At 26.8% G+C, this 23,165-nt stretch overlaps 10 protein-coding genes across 10 annotated transcripts in view; 5 read left to right on the forward strand and 5 right to left on the reverse strand.

Moving 5' to 3' along the window:
• Positions 1–4,855, forward strand: part of Phum_PHUM018110 (vacuolar proton translocating ATPase 116 kDa subunit A isoform, putative) — a gene marked incomplete at both ends in the record, with an annotated part of 10,584 nt that extends 5,729 nt beyond the window's left edge. Inside the window, 12 exons of the mRNA XM_002422786.1 lie at positions 1,858–1,984; positions 2,069–2,245; positions 2,336–2,548; positions 2,637–2,777; positions 2,884–3,033; positions 3,099–3,263; positions 3,395–3,579; positions 3,665–3,792; positions 3,898–4,115; positions 4,199–4,412; positions 4,486–4,657; positions 4,753–4,855. Of these exons, the coding sequence (XP_002422831.1) occupies positions 1,858–1,984; positions 2,069–2,245; positions 2,336–2,548; positions 2,637–2,777; positions 2,884–3,033; positions 3,099–3,263; positions 3,395–3,579; positions 3,665–3,792; positions 3,898–4,115; positions 4,199–4,412; positions 4,486–4,657; positions 4,753–4,855 (1,993 nt within the window). The remainder of the gene's footprint in view (positions 1–1,857; positions 1,985–2,068; positions 2,246–2,335; positions 2,549–2,636; positions 2,778–2,883; positions 3,034–3,098; positions 3,264–3,394; positions 3,580–3,664; positions 3,793–3,897; positions 4,116–4,198; positions 4,413–4,485; positions 4,658–4,752) is intronic.
• Positions 4,856–5,664: 809 nt separating this feature from the next.
• Phum_PHUM018320 (uncharacterized protein) lies at positions 5,665–10,429 on the forward strand (the record flags this gene model as incomplete). Its single annotated transcript, XM_002422787.1, has 17 exons — positions 5,665–5,776; positions 5,992–6,097; positions 6,353–6,544; positions 7,037–7,181; positions 7,304–7,385; positions 7,572–7,675; positions 7,742–7,872; positions 8,026–8,153; positions 8,272–8,426; positions 8,867–8,998; positions 9,081–9,191; positions 9,279–9,470; positions 9,549–9,730; positions 9,801–9,987; positions 10,071–10,113; positions 10,186–10,271; positions 10,349–10,429. The coding sequence occupies 17 exons, from the start codon at positions 5,665–5,667 to the stop codon at positions 10,427–10,429; spliced, it is 2,169 nt and encodes a 722-aa protein (XP_002422832.1).
• A 39-nt stretch (positions 10,430–10,468) lies between these two features.
• Phum_PHUM018330 (uncharacterized protein) lies at positions 10,469–10,933 on the reverse strand (the record flags this gene model as incomplete). The annotated part of the gene is made up of 1 exon (XM_002422788.1): positions 10,469–10,933. One exon carries the CDS (start codon positions 10,931–10,933, stop codon positions 10,469–10,471), a length of 465 nt encoding a protein of 154 aa, XP_002422833.1.
• A 254-nt stretch (positions 10,934–11,187) lies between these two features.
• Positions 11,188–12,457, reverse strand: Phum_PHUM018340 (WD-repeat protein, putative; the record flags this gene model as incomplete). Its single annotated transcript, XM_002422789.1, has 3 exons — positions 11,188–11,739; positions 11,902–12,137; positions 12,232–12,457. The coding sequence occupies 3 exons, from the start codon at positions 12,455–12,457 to the stop codon at positions 11,188–11,190; spliced, it is 1,014 nt and encodes a 337-aa protein (XP_002422834.1).
• A 1,220-nt stretch (positions 12,458–13,677) lies between these two features.
• On the reverse strand, positions 13,678–15,205 carry Phum_PHUM018350 (Guanine deaminase, putative; the record flags this gene model as incomplete). The annotated part of the gene is made up of 4 exons (XM_002422790.1): positions 13,678–13,880; positions 13,959–14,268; positions 14,352–14,786; positions 14,855–15,205. 4 exons carry the CDS (start codon positions 15,203–15,205, stop codon positions 13,678–13,680), a joined length of 1,299 nt encoding a protein of 432 aa, XP_002422835.1.
• A 1,677-nt stretch (positions 15,206–16,882) lies between these two features.
• Positions 16,883–18,166, reverse strand: Phum_PHUM018360 (Sialic acid synthase, putative; the record flags this gene model as incomplete). The annotated part of the gene is made up of 2 exons (XM_002422791.1): positions 16,883–18,001; positions 18,155–18,166. 2 exons carry the CDS (start codon positions 18,164–18,166, stop codon positions 16,883–16,885), a joined length of 1,131 nt encoding a protein of 376 aa, XP_002422836.1.
• Positions 18,167–18,363: 197 nt separating this feature from the next.
• Phum_PHUM018370 (mitotic apparatus protein p62, putative) lies at positions 18,364–19,843 on the forward strand. Its single transcript, XM_002422792.1, has 3 exons — positions 18,364–18,431; positions 19,072–19,458; positions 19,540–19,843. The coding sequence occupies exons 1-3, from the start codon at positions 18,410–18,412 to the stop codon at positions 19,695–19,697; spliced, it is 567 nt and encodes a 188-aa protein (XP_002422837.1). The 5' UTR covers positions 18,364–18,409; the 3' UTR covers positions 19,698–19,843.
• A 333-nt stretch (positions 19,844–20,176) lies between these two features.
• Positions 20,177–21,126, reverse strand: Phum_PHUM018380 (Ribulose-phosphate 3-epimerase, putative; the record flags this gene model as incomplete). Its single annotated transcript, XM_002422793.1, has 4 exons — positions 20,177–20,287; positions 20,364–20,581; positions 20,661–20,778; positions 20,869–21,126. 4 exons carry the CDS (start codon positions 21,124–21,126, stop codon positions 20,177–20,179), a joined length of 705 nt encoding a protein of 234 aa, XP_002422838.1.
• A 904-nt stretch (positions 21,127–22,030) lies between these two features.
• Phum_PHUM018390 (gamma glutamyl transpeptidase, putative) lies at positions 22,031–22,347 on the forward strand (the record flags this gene model as incomplete). Its single annotated transcript, XM_002422794.1, has 2 exons — positions 22,031–22,049; positions 22,073–22,347. The coding sequence occupies 2 exons, from the start codon at positions 22,031–22,033 to the stop codon at positions 22,345–22,347; spliced, it is 294 nt and encodes a 97-aa protein (XP_002422839.1).
• A 95-nt stretch (positions 22,348–22,442) lies between these two features.
• The window catches only part of Phum_PHUM018400 (uncharacterized protein), a gene marked incomplete at both ends in the record, with an annotated part of 4,575 nt that continues 3,852 nt past the window's right edge, over positions 22,443–23,165 (forward strand). Inside the window, 3 exons of the mRNA XM_002422795.1 lie at positions 22,443–22,657; positions 22,751–22,923; positions 23,008–23,157. Of these exons, the coding sequence (XP_002422840.1) occupies positions 22,443–22,657; positions 22,751–22,923; positions 23,008–23,157 (538 nt within the window). The remainder of the gene's footprint in view (positions 22,658–22,750; positions 22,924–23,007; positions 23,158–23,165) is intronic.

Consider the following 23,165-nt stretch of genomic DNA (forward strand, 5'->3'; position numbering starts at 1 on the left):
TTACTAATTTTTTTTTATTTGAGGCCTTTAAAGTAAGGGGGGGGGCCAATTTTTTTTATTAAAAAAATTATTAAATTTTTTTATTAAAATTTTTTTCTTTGGGGCCCCCCCCCTTTTTTAAATAACCCAATTTTTTTTTTTTTTTTTTTTTTTTTTTTTTTGTATGCGTTTTTTTTTTTTTGATAAAATTTTTGTATTTTTTTTTTTTTTTTTTTTTTTGAATGGCTTTTAAAGGAGGAAAATGGAAAATGGAGAAAATTTCTGTCTCAAAGCACGGTTTGGTTAAGGTTGCACAAAAAGGTTTAAAAAAAAAAAAAAAAAAAAAAAAATGTAGATATTTATTTATTAGGGTTGTTGTTGTTGTTGTTGTTGTTACATCGTAGATAGATAAATTTAGAAGTCAAGTCAACGTGGGAAAAATTAATTAAATAATAATAATAATTAAAGTTGAAAAGTTTTCATATTGAAAAATGAAAAATGGAATCTCAAATTGATCAAATTGTGATTTATATATATATATATATTTATTGTATTGATGATTTATATTATATAGCACGAGGGGGGCATCAATCCGACAGAATCCATGACCCGGGCACTCATTGCCGACGATGCCATTGCTAGGCAATCGCAAAATGGACCTGTTCAGCTTGGGTACGTATTTTCCTTCTAAAAAAAAAAAAACCCTATTTAAGGGAATGTTGTCGAAGGGTGGAAAAGCGTCAGGGAAAAGGTAGTAGTAATGTGGGGCTTTTTAAAAAAAGAAGAAAGAAAAAAATTTTTATCTCTCTCTCTTTTTTCTTTCTTTCTCTTCATTCTCTTCCGCTTTCTCTTTTTCTTTCTCTTTCTTTTTCTTCTTCTTTTGTGTTTTTTTTTTTAAAATTTTTTTTTATTGAGTGTTTTGTTCTTCTTGCGCTGTAGGAAAAAAAAAAAAAAAAAGAAGAAAAGCTTCTCTGTCTGTACCTAAGTAAGTGTTTTTATTGTTTTTAAATTTTGAGATTTGGAAAAAGAAAAAAGAAAAAATTTGTGAGTGAGAAATTTAGTGTTCTTTTCAAAGAAGAAAATCGTTAATAATTAAATACAGATGATAATAATAATAATGATAAAATAACGTTTTTGTTAATAACAATTTAAAATTTAATTAAAGTTAAATTTTTAAAAATTGCATGTAATGCTTTTTATAAACGCTTTTCTCGTGTGAATTTCGTGTTTAAAAAAAAAAAATTAAAAAAAAAAAAAAACGAATTCGAGTTGTGTTTATACAGCATCCATTCCTCTCATCTTGTTTTTCTCTCTTGTCTCTCACGTGAAAACTCACAATTTTTTTTTTTTTTTTTCCCAATATTATTGATCACTTATTGGGAAAACCAAGGGAAACGCATCACGAGTGGTTTGAATCGTAAAAAAAAAAAAAAAAAAAAAAAAATTGCTTTATTATTTGTCGGATTTGTAGGAAAAATGAATTTTCCTTCAAGGGTAAATAATAAAATTTTCTCTTGTTTGTATTTAAATATTATTATTATTATTATTATGTAGTTATTAGTTTATGTTTATTTACAATTTCACTTTCATTTTTTTTTTTTTTTTCTATTCATTTTTGTAAAGATTAGCTTGCTTTTTTTTTCTGTTTTCTTTCTATTATTTGTTCTATGAAGTAAAAGCTCTGTGTCTCAGTTTATAAACTATATACATTTCATTTCGGAAAAAAAAAATATTATTATTATTATTATTTTTATTGACAAGGAAAACTTTATTCTCGTTTCTTTTATTTTTAATTGAAAATTTATTTATTTATTATTATTATTTTTTTTTTACGATGAACCTTACGATATGCGTCATTTTTCATTTGCGAATTTTCAGGTTTGTCGCCGGTGTTATACTGAGAGAAAGAGTACCAGCATTTGAACGTATGCTTTGGAGAGCTTGTCGCGGTAACGTTTTCCTTCGTCAAGCGGAAATCGAAACACCTTTGGAAGATCCATCATCGGTAAGTTGGAACCATTTTCCCCTACTCTTAATTATTAAATGAAAATTTTTTTTAAAAAAAAAACCCATTGATTTTATTTTGCAGGGAGATCAAGTATTCAAATCCGTTTTCATAATATTTTTTCAAGGGGATCAATTGAAAACGAGAGTTAAAAAAATATGCGAAGGTTTTAGGGCGACACTGTATCCCTGTCCGGAGGCTCCCACGGATCGACGGGAAATGGCCATGGGTGTCATGACTCGAATCGAAGATCTGAACACGGTGAGGAAAAAGAAAAAGAATATGGCGATGGATTCGTTTAGTTTCAAATATTATTATTATTATTATTGCGTTAAAAAAATTCATTTTTAGGTTTTGGGTCAAACTCAAGATCATCGTCATCGTGTGCTCGTGGCAGCAGCGAAAAACATAAAAAATTGGTTCGTAAAAGTGAGAAAAATCAAAGCCATTTACCACACTTTAAATTTATTTAACCTGGACGTGACGCAAAAATGCCTGATTGCCGAGTGTTGGGTCCCCCTTTTGGACATGGAAACGATTCAGTTAGCTTTACGTCGAGGAACTGTTGGTTTTTTTTTTTAACGGAAATTCTTTCTTGTTGGTTTTATTTGGCTTATCATAAAATTTTCCTTGTCGTGTTTTATTATTAAAGGAAAGAAGTGGAAGTTCCGTTCCGCCCATATTGAATAGAATGGACACTTTTGAAGATCCCCCGACTTACAACAGAACAAATAAATTTACAACAGCTTTTCAGGCTCTTATCGATGCCTACGGAGTTTCAAGTTACCGAGAAGTAATCGTTTTTTGTTTTAAAAAAAAAAAAAAAAGGGGGGGGGGCTTTTCTCTCTCTGTCTCCGGAAAATTTAATTGAAATTTTTTTTTTAAATGGTAATTTTCAGGTTAATCCTGCTCCGTACACTATAATAACATTCCCATTTTTGTTTGCCGTCATGTTTGGCGATACTGGTCACGGACTGCTGATGACGATATTCGGAGCCTGGATGGTATTGAAAGAAAAACCTCTACAAGCCAAAAAATCAGACAGCGAAGTATGTATGCATTAATATTTGGAGAAAAGTCTGAACAGTGCTGGAAATTTGTGCGTGTGTTTCAGATCTGGAATATTTTCTTCGGCGGACGTTACATAATTCTTTTGATGGGCGTTTTCTCATGTTACACGGGTTTAATTTACAATGATGTTTTTTCAAAATCTCTCAACATATTCGGATCTGCTTGGTCGGCATCACACCTCGACATGAGTTACATAATGAACGAAAAGGTTGGTTGGCAATTAAAAAAAAAAAAAAAAAAAAAGTTTATTTAAATGCTTACAAAATGCTTAGAGCATAGGGTGATTAAATTTTTCTTCCATGGCGTTTTTGTTATTTTTATTGTTTTGATGTTTTTTAGTCTATCATGTTGGATCCGAACAGTACTGCATACGTGCAAATCCCTTATCCGTTCGGATTGGATCCCGTTTGGCAAGTGGCAGAAAATAAAATTACTTTTTTAAATACGTACAAAATGAAATTATCGATTATTCTTGGGGTTTTTCATATGTTGTTCGGAGTCTGCCTTAGCTTGTGGAATTTCAGGTATTATATATATATATACTAGTTAGTCTATAGGGGTCTTTCCCTTGATCGTATCCCAATCATGCGATCATCCTAATTTTTGCAGGTATTTTAATAAAAAAATGGATATATTTACTCAGTTCGTACCTCAAATCATATTTTTGTGCTTCCTTTTCTTGTACCTGGTACTATTAATGTTTGTTAAATGGGTCAATTACACAGCTTACACGACAGGTAAATCATTTTTTTCTCTCAAAACTCCAATGAGTTTATTATTATTATTATTATTATTATTATTATTATTGAAATAAAAAAATGGCATTTTTTTTTTTTTTTCAGATATTCTTTTGAGTCCATATTGCGCTCCATCAATTTTGATAACGTTTATCAACATGGTTTTAATGAAGAAAGATGTTGCTCCGGCGGGTTGCGATCCGTTCATGTACGGCGGACAGAGTACAATACAAACAATGTTGGTAGCAGTGGCTGTCATATGCGTACCCGTCATGCTTTTCGGAAAACCCCTGTATATAATGAGACAGCAAAAAACTCGTCACGTTCCGGTAAAATTTCAAATTTTATAAATTAAATTAAAATTAAAGTTTTTTTGTATAAAAACGAACGTTAAAATTTTTTACAGTTAAATAGTAATCATGCGGGAGAAAATGGGGATGCGGAGGGTGGTGGTGGTGGTCAGTTTCCACCATCTCAGCCACCCGTCGAACACGATGAAGAGCACGATATGGGTGAACTCATGATTCATCAGGGTATTCACACAATTGAATACGTTTTGGGATCCGTGTCTCACACTGCCTCGTACCTTCGGCTATGGGCTTTGTCTTTGGCTCACGCGCGTAAGTGTTGGATTATGGATCATTTTCCTCCTCGACAAAATACATTCATTACGTACCTTTTTTAATTTCTCAGAGCTTTCCGAAGTATTGTGGAACATGGTTCTTAAATTCGGATTGGTTCGCGAAGATTGGACCGGTGGTATATTTCTATGGATAGTTTTTGCCGGATGGGCTTGCCTCACGGTCAGCATATTGGTCGTTATGGAAGGTCTGAGTGCGTTTTTGCACACGTTGCGTTTGCATTGGTAGGGAGTATAACTAAATAATAAGACGACAAATCAATTTTAAATCTTCAGTTAATCCACCGCCTGATTGATTTTGTTTTTGTTTGTTTTTCCAGGGTTGAATTTCAGAGTAAATTTTACGCGGGTCAGGGTTACGCATTTCAACCATTTTCTTTCGAAGCTTTGCTCGATTCGGCTTCGCAATCCGGAGAAGATTAAATTACGTTAAAAAGTAAGGGCATAAATAAAATTAAGAGAAATTTTTCGAAATTATTTTTCAGAATTATCCTTAATTTATTATAAATTATATGGGAACTTTGTAATAGTATAGCGAACGTAGTTATTTATTGTAAAAAAAAAAAAAAAAAAGAAAAAAGATTTTTAAAAATTTTCAATGTAGTTTCGATGTCTATTGCTAGTATTGCGAGTTTATTTTTATTTTATTTTTATTTATTTATATATATTTAATAAAAGTGAAAACTCGCATAAAGCACAATTTTTTTTTTGTTTTTTTTTTTTTTCACATTCATTTTTTTTGTTAAACAAATCATCCGTACAATTTATTATTAGCATATTTGTTATTTATTTAAAAAAAAAAAAAAAAGGTAGAAGAAGAGTAAAATTTTATTGATTATAACATATTACATAATAATATATATAAAAAAAAATTATATCGTTGTTGCACACTTACATAAATGTATTTTTTAAAATGAATATTCCTATCTCGCGATGTTTTAAAAATTCCTATCCTTGGATTATTTTTCACTTTTTTTCTTTTATTTAAATAAATTCAATTGTTGTTGATTGATTGATTATAAAATATAAGTCGGTTAATAAGTTTGAGGAAAGAGTTTCAAAAAAAAACGTTAAAATTCAAAATGGAGGATAAGAAATGTAAGTTGACGAGTTTCTCTTATGTTAATCTTATGAAATGGTGAGGACTAATAGGGTTTTTTTTTTTGGAGGTAAAACGATGGAATGTTCGAAAAGCAGACATTTTGAAATTTGATTTGTGATCACGAAGTAGCATGATGAATTTTTTAATATCAAAAATAAAAATTTGTAATTTCTTATCATTTTTCGGTGAATTTGAAATATCGTTAAAATCTCTAACAGGAATTATGTGTAATTTTTATGAAGGTGATAGTTTTTTTAAAAAAATAATAAACTTGAAAAATGATTAACGACATTTTATTTCAGTTTTTATGTATGTAAATGCAATTCGACAAAAAAAATTTTTTTTTTTTTTTCGTTTAATGTTAATAATTTTAAAATTTAATCGAATTATGGTTTTGAAAAAGAATATGTAATGAGACAAAAGATAATTTTTTGTTATATTTCTTTTACTTTTTCAGGTAAGATTGATTTTCTAAGAGCATTTGAATTTGTATTCGGTGGTGAAATAAATGAAAATCCGTTAGTATTCGTTCATGAAGTATTAAGAGAAAATTTTTTTAAAAAGTAAGTTTTTTTTTCTATTCGCATAGCGTTTTTTTTTTTTTTTTGCTAAAAAACAATTAAATTTTCTTTTTAATTATTTTTAGCCGGGAAATTCAATGCTACGTCACGATAACGGTTAATTTTCCGCAAGACAATAAACAATTGACTTTTACCAGAAGCGTTATCATCCGGTAATATATTCACATAATATTTTTTTTTTTTAAATTTATTTATTATCATTATTATTATTTTTAATTTTTAAAATGATTAATTTAGAAACGGTAAGGCTTGCATAGAACACAGAATGTCGGATATTATAATTACAAAATCCAATTATGAAGAAAAATTACAAAATTTAAATCTGAATATAAAAAAAAAAAATTTGATATTTGATCAAAGGCAATTTGTTGATTGCATATGGAGTTCAGAGGATGAAGATTTAGAAAAAATCATTTGTGAATGCTTAAGGTGAGAAACAATATTTATTTTAATAACAATAACAATTTATCATTTTCTACAAACAAATTAATTTTGTTGATACAAAAAAGCAAAATGTCATGTCCAAAAGTGTTTAAATTGAGATTTGTAAATGTTTAATGATGATTAGATTCCTTCATTATAATTTTTAATTTTTTTTTTTTAGAAAAGAATATTTTTTGGACGAATTAAATAGAGGACGAAAAGAAGTTAAATATTTATCAGATGTCAGATTAAAAGCATCAGAAAAACATTTTAATTCATTTAAAAAATCACAAATTATTGTTGAGAAATTTGTTAAAAATATTGAAGAAATAACTAATGAAAAAGTGAGATTTATGTTTTTTTTTAAAAACATTTTTATAATTTATAAACATTATACAAAACAACAGAAACGAAAAATTAATTATTATTATTATTTTTTTTAAAAATAAATTTCTTTTTTTTTTTTTTTAAGGAAAAAATAAATAATGAAACAATCAGCGAATTATATTCATCTCATTTTGATAAAAATAATATTTCGGATGAAGAAAATTTTAATGATGAAACAGGAAAAATTGATTTCGATGAAACAAATAATGATAAATTAGAGAAAATGATAGAATTAGAAAAAGAATATGATCTTTTAGTAATTATCAATTGTTTTCATTTTTAATTATGTACCTGTTTCGATTACCTGTTTTATGCACCTGTTTATGTACCGTGTATGTACCTGTTTAAATGCGAAAAAGTTTTTTATTATCATTACAGAGAGAAAAAATAAACGAAACGAAATGTAAAATTGCAATATTGTGGCCTCAGATATACCACGAAGAAATTTACACGGCCATTAGTGAAAGAAATACAGAATTATTACAGTAATTTTTTTTTTTTTTTTTTTTTTGAAAAAACCCAAGCAGTAATTATGATGTTGTGAAAATTTAATAATTTTTACATTTCAGAATTAGAATTAATAAAATTCAAAAAAATATTAATAAAAAACGATCGGAATTTTTTGAAATTTTAAAATTTATCAAAGATACAGAATATGAAATCGATAATATTTCAAATAATATTTGTTACAAATTAGCCAGCGGATATGAATATTTACGTAAAAGTCATCTTCAAAATCGTCTTACGAATGTAAATCAATCACGAAATAAATTTAATAATTTATAAAATTATTTATAAAAATAATTTTCGTTTCAGCAGTATGGAAGACTTCACGAATATTTGCAACCGAGTAAATATTTACAAGTTTTGAAAAATATTATAGGAAGTGACACGTATTATGCCAACCTGTGCGATACAATGGAAGATGCAATGAATTGTATAAATCTGTTAAAAAATCTTAGATATGAATTCAGGGAAACATTTATCATATTTGAAAATCATTCTCATTCTTTAAAAAACACATTAATGTTAGTATTATTATTATTATTATTTTAAAACGCGTTGTTTTTGTTTTATTAAAACGTAAATTGTTTTTTAAGGTTTTCTGGAGAAAGAGGCGTGGAAATAAAAACTCTGGAACAAGTTTTAATTTTTTTATGTAAATTATCACATTTCGGTGTGATCGATAAAGTTCCTGTCATTCATCAAAAACGTTTTGACATGGATTGTGATTTGGTAAAAACCTAATCGTCATTTCCCCCTTCCCCCTTCCCCCCCCCAAAAAAAAACAACGATTCGAAAAATATTTAATTAAAAAAAAAAAATTTTTATATTAAAGCCAACAGTGAATAATAATAATTATTATTATTATTATGAAGAAGAACATATTTTTTTTAAATTCGATGGAATTATTAATTATCAATATTTAACATACGATATGATTAAATTGGAAAATGAAAATGAATTAAACGAAGAAATTATTCAACTTAAACTAAACGAGGTATAAATTTGATTTGATTTGATTTTTAAATTTTCCCTTAAAAAATTTCCCAAGAGGAAAAATTTTTTAAATTTTTTTACAGGAAATAAATTATGATAAATTAAAAGAATTTAAATTTAATCAATTGAAAATATTACTGGATGTTGATTCATTAATAAATGATATAACGTATTTGAATCGTCATGTTAAAATTATAAATAAAAAAAAATCAAAACACGGTAAAAAAAAAATTATTATTATTATTATTATTTGTTTTTATTTCAATGTCAATTTATTGTTTTTTTTTTTTTGTAAATTGTTTAGAAAACCGGATGGAACTGGATAATGAAGAAAGTAAAAGTTTCGAACTTATCGATGTAATAATATTAATTATTTATTTATTAATATTTTTATTAAAAAAATTAATAAGAATTAATAAAATTTACTCTTTTGATTTTTAGGATAGTCAATTAGATGATTATAATAATTATTTGACAAAGTTGAAGATTGTTAAAAACGAAAAGAAACGATTTGAAAATCAATTCGAAGGGATAAAAGAAGAAATGAGAAGTTTTAACCCAATTTCCATTCAGGTACAGGAAATTTTTTTTTTTTTTTTTTGAAATTTGCTTTACAATTGTCGCGGTAAAATAATTTTTTTTTTTTTTTCTTCAGGATTCTGTCGTTGTGCAAATGAAAAATTATAATATATTTGACAAAGTGAGAAAATCAAATTATTTTATTGAAAAAGAACTTGTGGCATTTAAAAAAATAATGAGTTTAGATGTAATTATATAAACCTTTTGTAATTTTTTGTAACTTTGTCGACAGGTCACAAAAAAAAAAAAAAAAACATTTTTTTTAATTTTTTAGGATTTGAATGATTTTACAGGATGTGAAAAATGGAGAAAAATGATAATAGGATCAATAACACGAGATTTGAATGAAATAAGAAAAGAATATAATAAAGCTTTAAATAATTTAAAATTTATTGAAAATGAAAGGAAAGATGCATTGGATCCTTTTATAAAACATTGCGATTGTTATTTATATTCAACCTTTTACGTAAGAACCTTAAAAATGTGGTTTTGGCATTAAAAAAAAAAAAAATTTCAAATCCACTTTTAAATATTTTTTTTATAGCATTTGATGGGTGATTCATTACCAAATTTGGAAATAAAATTTAACAACTCTTCGAGAAAATGTTTAAAACTACTTTCTCGATTAAGTCATGATGATGCCATTGTCAATTACATAGACATAAAAAATTTTAATACATTTTTAAAATTTTTATCAATTCTATCACTATTTTTAGAATTAGCAGTGTAAGTTAAAATAATCAGTTGCAAAATTATTATAATGTTCACATATTTATTTATTTTTTTTGTAAAATAGATATGAAAAAATTCCATTGTTAATTTTCGAAGAATTGGAACAATTTTTTCCCTCGAGTAATTTCAATTTGGAAATATTATTTAGCAAACAATCTGTCATGGATGCATTATTCAAAGAAGAAGATGACGACAAACAATTTCATTTGATGATGAGAATCGGACAATTCTTATTAAATTATATAAAAAAGGTAATAAATAATAATTTTTTTTTTGGATTGTATAAAAAATTATTATTTATTTAAAAACTAATTTTAACTGATTATTTTAATAGAATAATCTAGGAAATCGAGTAAGAAAAAATGAAAAAATGAAAGGTTGGTATTGAAAAAAAAAAAGTTTTTTATATCATTAAAAGAATACATTAATTATTTATTTTTTTTTTTTAGATATGATGACTGGACCGACACAAATAATTTTTTTTGCAAATAATTTTATACATGCTGCAAATCATTACATTTGGATTCACAGACAGGTTTGTTTTTTGTTCGAAATATTTTTGCAATCATAACAATGGGAAGAAAATAAATTTTTTATGTAAATACTTTACAGGTTTTACCAGATGAGCATATAACTGATGAATGCGATTCATATTCAGCGATACATGAATTAAATTTAAATTTATTGATGTGAAACACTCTGAGAAAAGGGTAAGTAATAAAATAATATTCATCATAATAAATTCTTCTTTCCCATATCTTCGGTAACATGAATAATGTCTTTTATCTGAATTAAATTTTCTTGGCTTGATTCGATAATGTCACTTAAAACTTTTCTATCATTTTTTAAACTCTGTTTATTTTCATCATCATCATCATCATGTGATTTACTGTATAATTCACTGATACATTTCAAAAAATCATTTTGTAATTCGTATGGTATTACAATCGTAGGTTCTTTTACTTTTTTCAATGCTAATCTAATAATTTCATCGACGTTAGTTAATTCCGTGCACGTTTTGTTTATCCCATTTATATAATTATTAAAAACGGTTAAAGTTTTTGCACCTAAACTAAATTCGTCAGTGCATTGTTTGGCTATTTCTACAATTTTTTTATCTGAATTTCCTTCTAAATTTAAACATACGGATTTGAATGAATTTAACGTGTTTAAAAATTTGTTACTCGTAGAAAACATAATTAAAAAAAACTAAATATTACATTTGTAAAATTTTAATGGATGTGTATACATAACGTGGCCCTAAAACTGTCGAAAGTTGATTTTGGCGGAATAAAATTTTTTTCTACTGACACGTTTAATTTTAAATCTTTACCGACATTTGTGAAAGACGGACGACCGTTAGGAAACGTTTTAAAAAAAAGGGAAATTTTTAGGTAAAATTTAAAATTTATTTTTATTTAAAAATTATATATATATATTTGTTATTAAATCTACAATTCTTTAAACTGCCATAATTTAACGGTTCCATCATCACTACAAGACGCTAATAAACCTTGAATTACGGGATTCCACGAAACCGAGTTGACATCTTGATTGTGTGCTTTTTCACACACGCAAATCATTTCGTAAGAGGGTTCATTTTTATTTATATAATCTGATTCTTTAAATATTCTAATGGCGTCATCTCCACACCCTGTCACAATTAAATCACTTAAATGACACCAAGACACATCGTATATTGCTCTAGAATGGTAACCTGAAAGTGTGCAAATGTTTTTCCATGCAGATTCATTTGAATCTCCTTTATTTTTTTCCGGATCGTTACAATTAAATTCTTTCCATATTTTAAGAGTTTTATCATCTGACACTGTGGCAAATTTCGAACCGTTTTTATTAAATGCTAAACTCCAAACTGTCGAGTCATGAGATGTTAAAGTAGTTGAACAAGTCCAATCGTGATCAGTCAAATCTTCTTTAAATAGTTTTATTGAATTATCATAGCTAACAGAAGCGAGTATATCTTGTGTGGGATGCCATTTTACCTGAAATAATTTTTAATTAAAATATTTTTCATAGCAAGTGTGAAAATTTCGATAGTTTTGAAATTCAAAGTGAAAATTTATTTATTTATCGTTAATTAAGTGGAAAAAAAACATGGATAAAAAAAATTTGAAAAAATTTCAGGTAAATTTTACTTTTATCACCTTTTTAACATCTTGAGTGTGAGCATTAAGTACGGCAGCACATTCATACTCGTCTTCATCAGCTATTTCCCACACCCACACTGATTTATCCCTGCTACAGCTTGCCAAAAGTTGACCATTATTAGCCCAAGCGATGGATTTAACTTCATTTTCATGTCCTTCCAGCGTTGCATTACATTCCCATTCGCCACTTTTTTTATCCCATATTCCGATTGTTGCATCGAAACTAGCCGAAGCTAAAGAAATAAAAAAAAAGTCGACACATACATTTTATAAACAAACATAAACATGTAATTAAAAAGAGAAAGTATCACTTTATCCTTGTTTTACCTATGTAATTTCCACAAGGTGACCAACCGATTTCTCTAATCGTTCGCGAATGTCCTTCAGTTAATTTTGTTTTATTTTGCCATTTTCCCAATGCATCTTTTGACCAAATACATATTGTTTTATCCTCGCCGCAACTAGCTAATAAATTTCCTTTCGGATGCCAAGCAACGTTCCAAACTCTACCTTCGTGACCTTTAAGGCACTGAACGGTTTCCAATTTACTCATTATTTAGTCTTACTTCTGACAGTACAATATACTCAATCATACTAAATTATCTACGATGAAATTGATATCATGAAAACGTGTTAACTTTATGCGAAATCGGCGCAGTTGTACAAATAATTAAAAATAAATGTTAACATAATTATAAAATACTAAAATAATTCGTTAAATAACAAAATGAAAGAGGTACTAATTAATAATAGAATAATATGATAATTTTAAACCGGATTTAATTACATCTCTTTTTCGGGGCCCCAAATTTTGGTATGGATAACTCTATGGTTAGAATAATTTGAATGTTGTGAGTAATGTTATATTGTTAAATTAACAATTAGTTCGGTAAATTTTTTTTCTAGTTAAAAATGACTAGTGTATTGTCTGATAAAAATAAAACTACTTCATTAGATTTAGGATTATTAGAAGAAGACGATGAATTTGAAGAATTTCCAGCCGAAGGTAAAAAAAAAAAAATAAAACAAATAAAAAAAAATAAAAATTTTTAATAAATGGCGTTTCATGGTGTCATGTTTGTGATTTTTATATATATATAATTTTTTAAATTTAGACTGGACAGCTAAAGATCAAGATGATGAAGATATAAGCGTTTGGGAAGATAATTGGGATGATGATAATGTCGAAGATGATTTTAGTAAATTATTAAAGTAAGTCCTTCTGTTAATAGTTTTCTCCTATTGGCATCATAATAATAATATTTTGATGATTTTCCATTTTAACTTTTCATTTTTTTTTTTTTTTTTTTATTTTTGGACTTAAATAAAAGAATAGAGTTGGGAAAACCACTGGCAGAGGATAAAAAAAAAAGAAGTAATGCAGATGTTGCCATGGAATTAAGGTCTAGAGAAACGAATGCTCAAAAATCTCAACAATTAGTTAAAGATGAAATTGAAAGGAAAAGAATTCATAGAAAATAATAATAATAATATTTCTTTTTAATGTATATCTATCTATCTATCTGCAGCAGTACCTTTAAATCTTATAGTTATAAAACGACATATTTTTTTTTTTTTTATGTAAGGAAAAATTTATTATTAAAAAATTTTAAATAAATACTAACAACTCTGATAATTAGACGTTTTTGATATTACAAAAAAAACAAACGGGGGGGGGAGGGGAGGGGAAAAAAGCAAAAGACATTTTGTCATTTAAAAATGAATGCTTTTATTAAGAAAAAGAAAGTATTGATAATATTAACGAGAAAAGTTTCACAACTGTTTAACTAATCTACCGGAAACAAAAACCTTTTTCATCAATTGATCATTTCCCAAATAAATAAATTTTTGAAATAATTGTTCTATATCATAATCTTCCAAAATATCAATAACTGATTTTTCATTTAAATCAATTAAAATGGCATCGAATTCTTTTCCGATTTTAAAATTTCCTATTTTATTTTCTAGTCCGAGAGCTGAAATAAAAATAAATTTAACATTATTTTACGAAGGGTTTCAAAAAAAAAAAAAAAAAAGATTGTGTGTTGGCAAACCTGTAGCACCACCCAGTGTTGCCATATAAAAAACTTCTTCTATTGATAATTTTTGACCTATTTTATTAAAGGAAGCTTGAATGGATAACATGATAGTTTGCCTTATGCATTCTAACATGGAACAACTGTTTCCGCCAGAGCAATCCGTTCCCAAACTCACATTAATACCCATGTTTAAATATTGAGAAACGGGACAAATGCCACTTTGTAAAAGTATGTTGGAACTGGGACAGTGACTTATCGTAGCTTTTCTCTCTTTTATAATTTCAAGTTCTTCTTGATTAAGGTATATTCCGTGAGCTAGTATCGTCTGTTTTATGTGAACAAACATTAATTATTAACGTACAGGTGCGAATTGGATGTAATTAAAAAAAAAAAAATATGTCGTCTTACTCTTTCATTAATGAGACCGGCTTTGTCATAAACTTGTGTGTAATTCATACAATCGGGAAATTCTTTTTTAACTTGTTTGATTTCTTCGTTATTTTCCGATATGTGAGTTTGAATGAGTAATTTATTATCAAACGCATAATCCCCTAATGCTTTTAATAATTCCTTTTCACAAGAAAGAGCGAATCTTGGAGTTATTATGGGTTTAACTAAAGGACTTTTTAAATTGTCAACGTATTCTACGAAATTCTTCGTAACCGACATTGATTTCTCGTGAGTTTCCCCATAATCAACCGTCACGTTTTTATTCATGTTGACTTTTCCTATGAATGCTCTTTGTCCTAAATTTTTTGCACATTTTGCAAATATGCAACAACTTTTTTCGTGGATCGTGGCAAAATAACTCGCTGTCGTCGTACCGTTTGCTAAAGTTCTTTTCTGAAAAAAAAAACATCAAATTCAACAATTTCTATTATTAATGAAACATTAGAAAAAAAGAAACTCACGATAACCGCATCGTAAACTTTTTCCGCAAAATTTTCATCATCGAATTTACTTTCCAAAGGAAACGTGTATTTTTCCAACCATTGCAATAACGGTAAATCATAACCCAAACCGACGTTCGGATATTGAGATCCGTGAATGTGGGTATCAATGAAACCCGGTATTAAAAATTCGCCATATTTTAAAACGTGTAAGTTTTTCTCTTTTACGTTGAATTTTTTTTGTAATAAACTGACGTCACAACTGTCATTTTCAATTTGTATTATTTTACCATCTGACACGACGATAATACCCTGTGGAATTATTTCTAAATTTTTCAATGAAATCGAATGAATTAATGTGCCGACGAACATAAACGGCTCGGAATTCTGCAAAAAAAAATTTAAAAATTTCTTTTTTTTAAACCGTTTCATTATAACCGTTTTTACTATAACGTATGCATCCACGAAAAAATTTTTTTGATTTCAAAAGTTGGTACTCCCGACGTCTCATTGTTACGCCGAATTAAAAAGAGACGAAGAAGATGAATTCCAGGTAAAAATAATTTGGATATGAATCATTAAGTGATTATTATTTTAAAAATTTCATTTTCATCTTTTTTTTTTTTTTAACGTCCTTCGGGATTTATATATATTAATTACTATTATTAATATTTCGTAAAATAAAAAATTTGATTGTTTATCATCTTTTTTTTTTTTTTTGTTTAAATTTTAAACCGGCGTTTTAATTATGTTAAATTTATTGTAACGAAAACGCAACCAATCGTGTAATTTTTTATTTTTATTTCCCCTCTCTTATAAAAAAAAAAAAAAAAAAAATTTATATTCTCACGAATATTAAGTTTCAAAATCTTAAATTATTTACGTACAAAAATTTATTATTATTATGTAACGAAACATTTAAAATTTCAATTTTTTAATTCTAATAGATTCGAACGCCGACATTTTGTTTAAAAAAAAAAAAACAAAAGATTTTATTCGATATCTATATAAATATTATTATAATTATCGTCGTTTATAAACAACAATATTGGTTATAAAAATAATAATAATAATAATTTTATCAAAACTATTAAAATTATTAAAGTTCGTGTCAAAGATGAATAAAAAGGCCACCATGTAATTTATATGTAATATAATAAAGATAGTAAAAAAACTAATAAAATTCGAAAAAATTTTTTTTTTTTTTATCGCGATACAAATATTTTCTTTTTAAAAAAACGTTAAAATATTTAAGTACCCAAAATATAAATTTGTTTTTATTTACGGTAGCCTAATTAAACGATTATTATAATTTTTAAAAGTGTAATAAAAAATTTATAAAACTTACATTTTCCATATTCATTTTATTTTGCAGAAGACGATAAATTCAATATGAAATCCTTTATTGAAATAAATATATTTTAAATTATTTTTCAAAATTGTGAGTTGAAACGTGGTCGTAAGTGATTTAAATATTTATATATATATAATTACCATAAAATTCTTATTAAAATTTATTTTTTTCCCCCTAAAATTATTTAATAAAGTTAAAAAAAAAAAAAATGATAAAAATGGATTGAATGTGTGATATGTATGTCAATCAATCAAATTAACGAATTTGACGTTGATGAACTAATTAATTATTAAATAAATAAATAGTTATACGAACCGTCGGTTTATTATTTATTTAAATAATTTAAATCGTTTGTAAATTACTTTTCGACAACACTAGTTTTTTAAAAAAAAAAAAAAAAAAATCATCAAAGGCAATGAATGGTTACAACACGTCAAACGTTAATTTCAAATTTATTCCTAACGTTTCACTGCGCCATCTTTAGTTTTTTTTTATAATCTAAACGAGTTACCACTTAAATAATTTATTTAAAAAAAAAAAATTTAGTGTAGGCGTAACGGTTTTGATTTGAATTTAAAAAAAAAAAATTACGAAATATATAATTAATAATTTATTACGTAATATTTTTAATAAGTCGGTTTATTAAATAATAAATTAATGTACGAATATGGTCGATCATTATGTTGTGTTTGTTTTTATGTGAAAAAATTTTCTAAAATACTCTCATCCTCATCTACTGTTTTATTTATTGTTTTTCCAATTATATTGTGTAAATAATTTCCAGGTATGCCTTTAGGTTCGGCAACCTTAAGGGATACGTTATCCCAAGTTATGACATCACCTTTTTTAAGGGGTTTTGCTGCAACAACAGTTTTCCCTAATTTTTCATAACATGTTTTTTCTGATTTTTGAAATTTTTTTTCATGAGCCCCAAGTGATTTTTTAACTTCATCTTTGCTAAATATCGTTTCTAATTGAATTTTATTTCTTTCAAAATCTCTTATATTGGAAACCATTTGTTTAAATTCTAATGGAGTCAAAGAACATTTGTGATCAGTGCCTTTTAATGATTTATCTAATGTAAAATGTTTTTCTATTATTTTGGCACCTAAAGCAACGGCTCCTAATGGAACATCTATTCCTAATTCATGTCCTGAATAACCAATATTAATATCAGGAAATAATTTCTTATAACTTTTTATAACATTTAAATTTATTTCATCAAATGGTACTGGATAAGATGAAGTGCAATGTAATAAGGAAAAATTCATGTGGTTTGATTTAAGCAAATTGTATATTTCAATAACATCACTAATGTGAGACATACCTGTTGAAATAATTAAAGGTTTACCTAACCTTGATGCCAATTTGAGTAATTTGAAATTGTGAGCATCACCAGAGCCAATTTTTATAAATGGAACATCAAGATTATTTAAAAAGTTTAAAGAAACCTCATCCATTACTGAACTTGAAAAAATAATGTTTTTAGAATGTGAAAAATTTTGTAATTCTATAAAATCATTGTCATCAAATTCTAAATAATTTTTATGATCCCCATATGTTGCCCCCCAAGAATTAGGACTAATGTAGGGTCTCATCAATGCTTTCTTGTTAAATTTTGATGGTAAGTGACTTTTTTGAAATTTAACACAATCAGCTCCACTCTCTTTTGCTAATAATATCATTTCTTTTGCTAAATTTATATCACCTTGATGATTTTGTCCGATTTCAGCAATGATAAAACATCTTTCATTTGGTCCTATAGCTGAACAATTTCCTATTCTAATCGTATTCGGTCCTTTGATTTGTACATCCTAAAAATAAATAAATAAACTTAATACGTTTTGTTTTTAAGAAGAAATTATTGATTTTTTCCATTAAGATTTTTACACTTTGAAAATGTCAAAGTTTACAAAGAAATGTTTAAGTATAAAAAACGATTTACAAGCTAAGGAACCCACGCTTACCTCTCCTGCCATAATATTATGTATTACAATAGTAATTATTATTAATAAAACTTAAAAAACGAATTAATTTAAAATATAGGGCGGGAATTAAGTGTAATTGGTTTTACATATAAATTATTACAAGTGTTTTCTTATGACACGATAAATTTAGGTTGGCAATTCCTTGGTTCCGTTTCGGTAGAGTTTAATACTCAGTTAGAGTTCTAATCGTACAATTGTTAAAGAAATTTTTATCGAGGTAATCCACGATTAACGATGACGGAAGATTATTTTTGGGGTAAGTTTTGTTGTAAACAATATTTTATTATAATTTTAACGTAATTTAATTTAAATTTAAATTTGAACATTCTGAACCTGTGGATAAATATGAAATACCCGGCGTCATAACTTATTTTACATGCCTTATATTGATTGATAAATTTTACTTTCATTTTTTACGTGTGTAAATATTTATGAGGTGAAAATATTTTTTTTAATATCTACTACTATGGGTTTAATTTTTATTTTGTCATATGTTAGTCAAATATTCAAAATTGTCTTTCAAATCCTTTTTCTGAGATTTACCGTATTACATTAAATTACCGGGTTATTACACATGTTGATGATGGTTTAAATTCTATTAATTATTATTTTTGAATACTATGCAGTATTGGAATTTGACAGTGAAAGGAATTTTTATAAGTCACCTAAATGTGTAATACTAATCCATAAGTACCGTATCATAATTATTGTTTCCAAGTGTCAAACACATGCATTATGTGTTTCTTTATTCCATAAGTTTCTAAGTATTTCTGAGAATGTTGGGTAAAAATCAGGTTTTAGTGCTTTTAATATTTAAATTTTAAGGAAGCAGCATTAATTCCATATGAAATAGTATTCTGTATTTGCTATAAATGAATAATTAATTACCATTTCAGGAGTTACCTTAAGTAACACAAACAAGGAAGTTAAGTGGGAACCTGATGCATTGAAAGAAAATGGAGGTATTGGGGAAATATCACTTTCAGCCAAGGGAGAACACACTTTAATTATTAAACAAGCATTACTTAGTCCTAGTGCTAAAGATTCAGAGGTTAATGTTATTGAAGTGGAAACAACTGGCTACAAAGGGAATATTAGGCAGCCGATAATTGCCTTGGTCGGGGGTAAACAGCAGCATCTATTGCTCGATTTAAATTTTCCAGATCCACCAGTTATGTTGAGATTAATTGAAGGTCATGGGCCTGTTCACATTTCTGGAAATCATGTAATTAATGCTGAACAATACAATGATGAAGATGATGATGATGAGGATGATGACTTGGGTATGTAATATATAGATTTTCCATATTAAGCCTTAAGTAATATATGCAAATTTACTTATAATTTTAAACGAATAAATACAGATGAATTTGATGAACAAGGATTGGAAGAAGAAGATGAAGAAGATGAAGCTGAGATGGAAGAAAAAAAGAAAGAAGATAAATCTGTGAAAAAAAGGGCAAATTCGAGCTCTGGTCAGTCGCAAGCCAAGAAGAAGAAGAAAACTGGAAAAGATGATTAACCAAACTACAGTGATTAACTGTTAATTATTTTTCAAACGTCTTTGTCTTTGACCGGAGATTTTTTATTCCTTTCTCTGGGTAAAATTCTATTTGTGGAAAAAAAATGTTTAAAACAGGGGCTCCAAACATTTTGTTCATTTGCTTTATTTGTGCCTCACTCAAATATATTGTGTGAATGTATCATTAACCTTGGGGAAAAATTCTCGAAATTTGTCAGTTAACTTCCAAGTTCCTATTTTAATTTACCCCATGGTTATATATATATATCATTCAGTGAGACTTTTACACATTTAATTGGGTTTTTTTTTAATGATTGAATATCTTAATTGTAGTTTATGTTTCAATACACTCCTTTTTTAATATATATATTGTTAATTTAATTTATTTCCTTATTCTTTGATATTGCTAAGTGAAATATAAAAATATTTCTATTCTAAAAGTAAATGCACTATCAAAACATATTTAAACATTAATGAGGTTATCCAGAATGTAAATGCATATCAGTAACATAACGTAATTGGTTAATGACATCTCCTGGATTTTTAGAGTTGGTGACAGCAGTACCAGATACTATCCAATTAGCACCTGCCTAAAATTAGAAAGAAAAAAAAAAAACATGAGTAATAATCTTAAAAGATTTTTTTTTTTTTTTTTAAAAAACTTACTTTGGCACATTGTTCAATAGTATTAGGTCCTACTCCACCATCTACTTCAATATTTAAACCGGGATTAGCTTGTCTTAAAAGTTTTACTTTTTCCATCATATTGCTCATAAATTTTTGTCCCCCAAAACCTGGCTCTACTGTCATAATTAAAACCAAATCAGCATAGTCTATGTAGTTTTGTATGACAGAAATCGGAGTGCCAGGTTTTAATGCTAATCCTACCTTAATAATTTAAAAATGAGAATTTTGAATGAAAAAAAAATTTTATTTTTATACTTTAAAAAGTGGTAGGTAAACCAACCTTCATTCCACATTCTCTAATTTTTCTACAAATATCTTCAATTTCATTTTTATTACAAGGCTCAACATGAAAAGTGTATTGATTAACTCCAGCATCCGCTGTTGGTTCTATCCACTAAAATAAATTTTTTTTTTTTTAAAATAAAGTAATACTGTACATTTATTTAGATATGTGAGTTTGCACATAAAAATATTTTAAAATTACCTGTAACGGATTCGACACCATCATGTGACTTTCAAAAAAAGCATTTTTTATTTTATTCCTAAGACATTTAATAACTGGATGACCGAAGGTAATATTAGGTACAAAATGACCATCCATAACATCTAAGTGTAAATAATCGGCACCGCATGATAATAGTTTTTCTGATTCTTCATAAAGTTGAGATAAATCTGCACAAAGAACTGAGGGCCCAATTTGAGTTGTGAGTTTATCATGTCTCAATCCACAATGTTTCAACATATTTATATTTTTATTTAAAAATACATAAATGTCGAATTATTGATAACACTAATTTTGATTATGTAACATTTCTACATGATACGGCGGTTTTTTATTTTGTTTGGTTGGCAAAATGTAAAAGTTTGTAATCGTTGAGCAGTTTTTACTTTCACCGTAAATATGTCATTAAAATTCTGATATATACATTTTTTTAAATTTTTTATAAATTATATTTTATTATAATTTATCTCTTAAAATTTTTACGTATGCCATAGTATGGCTAATTCAAGAAATTCTTCAGGTAACACATAATAATAATAATTTTTTACAAATAAATTTTAAAATGATTTTGAATAATTTTAGATTTTTAATCACCTGTTGATTTGAGTGTTTACTTCCTTAAAAAGTAAAGTAACATTGTATAAAATTTTCAAGTAGTATAACAAAAATAAAAAATTTAAATTAATTGAGTGCCTAATATTATTATATAACACGTTTAATCTAATTAATTTATTGCTATTAGATATTCATTGTCTACCATAACAAAAATTATTGTTAGGTACCTAAAAATAACTTTTCACGCGTGGCCTGAATTGTATGCTAAAATTACAAAAAATTACAAAACCTGTTTAAGCAAATTTAAGTGTTTTAAATTTAATTTATAAATCAAAACCTAAGTTTTGATTTTTATGATTCAACTTAAACTAAATTTTTTAATATTTATTTCACATAAAAATAAATGGGTTTGTATAATTATTAATTGTATTTATAATTTTTTTATTTTAATGTAAATAATTATTTTAATTCATTAAAAATGTTTTGTGTAAAAAGGTAATGTTAAATTTTAAAAAATCAATTTATTTATTTATTTTAGAGATAACTCATACAGTAGAACCACAAACGGAAACTTCTCCATTGAAAAAAAATGATGGAAAAAGAACATGGTTCAGTATTTTCAATAATTCAGTAAATGAACAAGAGGAAGGTTCATTAAAGACAATAATTTTAAATTTTTTCGGTTTCACCATAATTATTACAATCGCTTTGATAGTTCACTTATATTATGGAAACCATCGACTTACACCTCATGGAAGTGTGGCTAGTGACGATTTCGAATGCAGTAAAATTGGACTTGATCTTTTGAAAGTCGGGGGTAATTCTATTGATGCAGCAATTGCAACAGTCTTCTGTTTAGGAGTTGTAAATTTCCACATAACTGGATTAGGAGGGTATGTGTTTTAAATTTGTTTTCGATTTTATATATTGTGATTATTTTTTTTGAAATTTTACATCATGAATCATAAAATTAAAAAAAAATTTTTTTTAGTGGTGGATACATGATAGTTTACAATCATAGAAAATTTGAAGTATTAGATGTAATCGACTTTCAATCTACTGTTCCTAATTCAATGGATTTTAATAATTTTGATAGTTCAGCTGAAGGCTTAAGTGTTGGAGTACCAGGAATGCTAATGGGATTATGGGAAGCTCACAGTAAATTTGGGAGACTTACTTGGCAGGAAGTAGTAATACCTGCAATTAATCTTGCAAAGTACAGTTATACTTTTTTTTTTTTTCCCCTCATTTAACATATCATTCAAATGTACATAATACTATTTAAAATTTCATTTTTTTTTTCTTTTAGATATGGGTTTTCGGTCAGAAAAAGTGTCATGTCTTCTATTTCTCGTGTTAATGCTAAGTCTGTATACAATGAAAACTTAAAATTATATTTAAATTCATTGAAAGAGGGGAAAAATGTTACTTTTCCAAAATTAGCAAAAACACTTGAAACTATTTCTGTCAGTGGTTTAAATGGTAGTACATTATTACAGAAAATAAATTCTCAGTTTAAAATGTATGAGTGGAGTGAATAATTAAAAAAAAAATTAACGTTTTTAGATTTTTACAATGGGACATTGGCTATGGATATTGTGTCTTCGGTAAAAAAAGCAAAGGGCATAATTACATTATTAGATTTGGTTCAATATAAAACATCTCACAGCGATTTATTGCATACTAAATTTGGAAACTTTAATATACTCGTACCTGGTTCCTCT

This window comes from Pediculus humanus, genomic scaffold, assembly GCF_000006295.1.
Source record: "Pediculus humanus corporis 1103172107372 genomic scaffold, whole genome shotgun sequence".
Lineage (NCBI taxonomy): Eukaryota > Metazoa > Arthropoda > Insecta > Psocodea > Pediculidae > Pediculus > Pediculus humanus.

Coding starts and splice junctions, on each gene's coding strand:
- Phum_PHUM018370 (XM_002422792.1), top strand. CDS start 18,410: ATGACGGAAGATTATTTTTGGG. Junction 18,432..19,071: donor GACGGAAGATTATTTTTGGG/GTAAGTTTTGTT, acceptor TTACCATTTCAG/GAGTTACCTTAAGTAACACA. Junction 19,459..19,539: donor TGATGAGGATGATGACTTGG/GTATGTAATATA, acceptor GAATAAATACAG/ATGAATTTGATGAACAAGGA.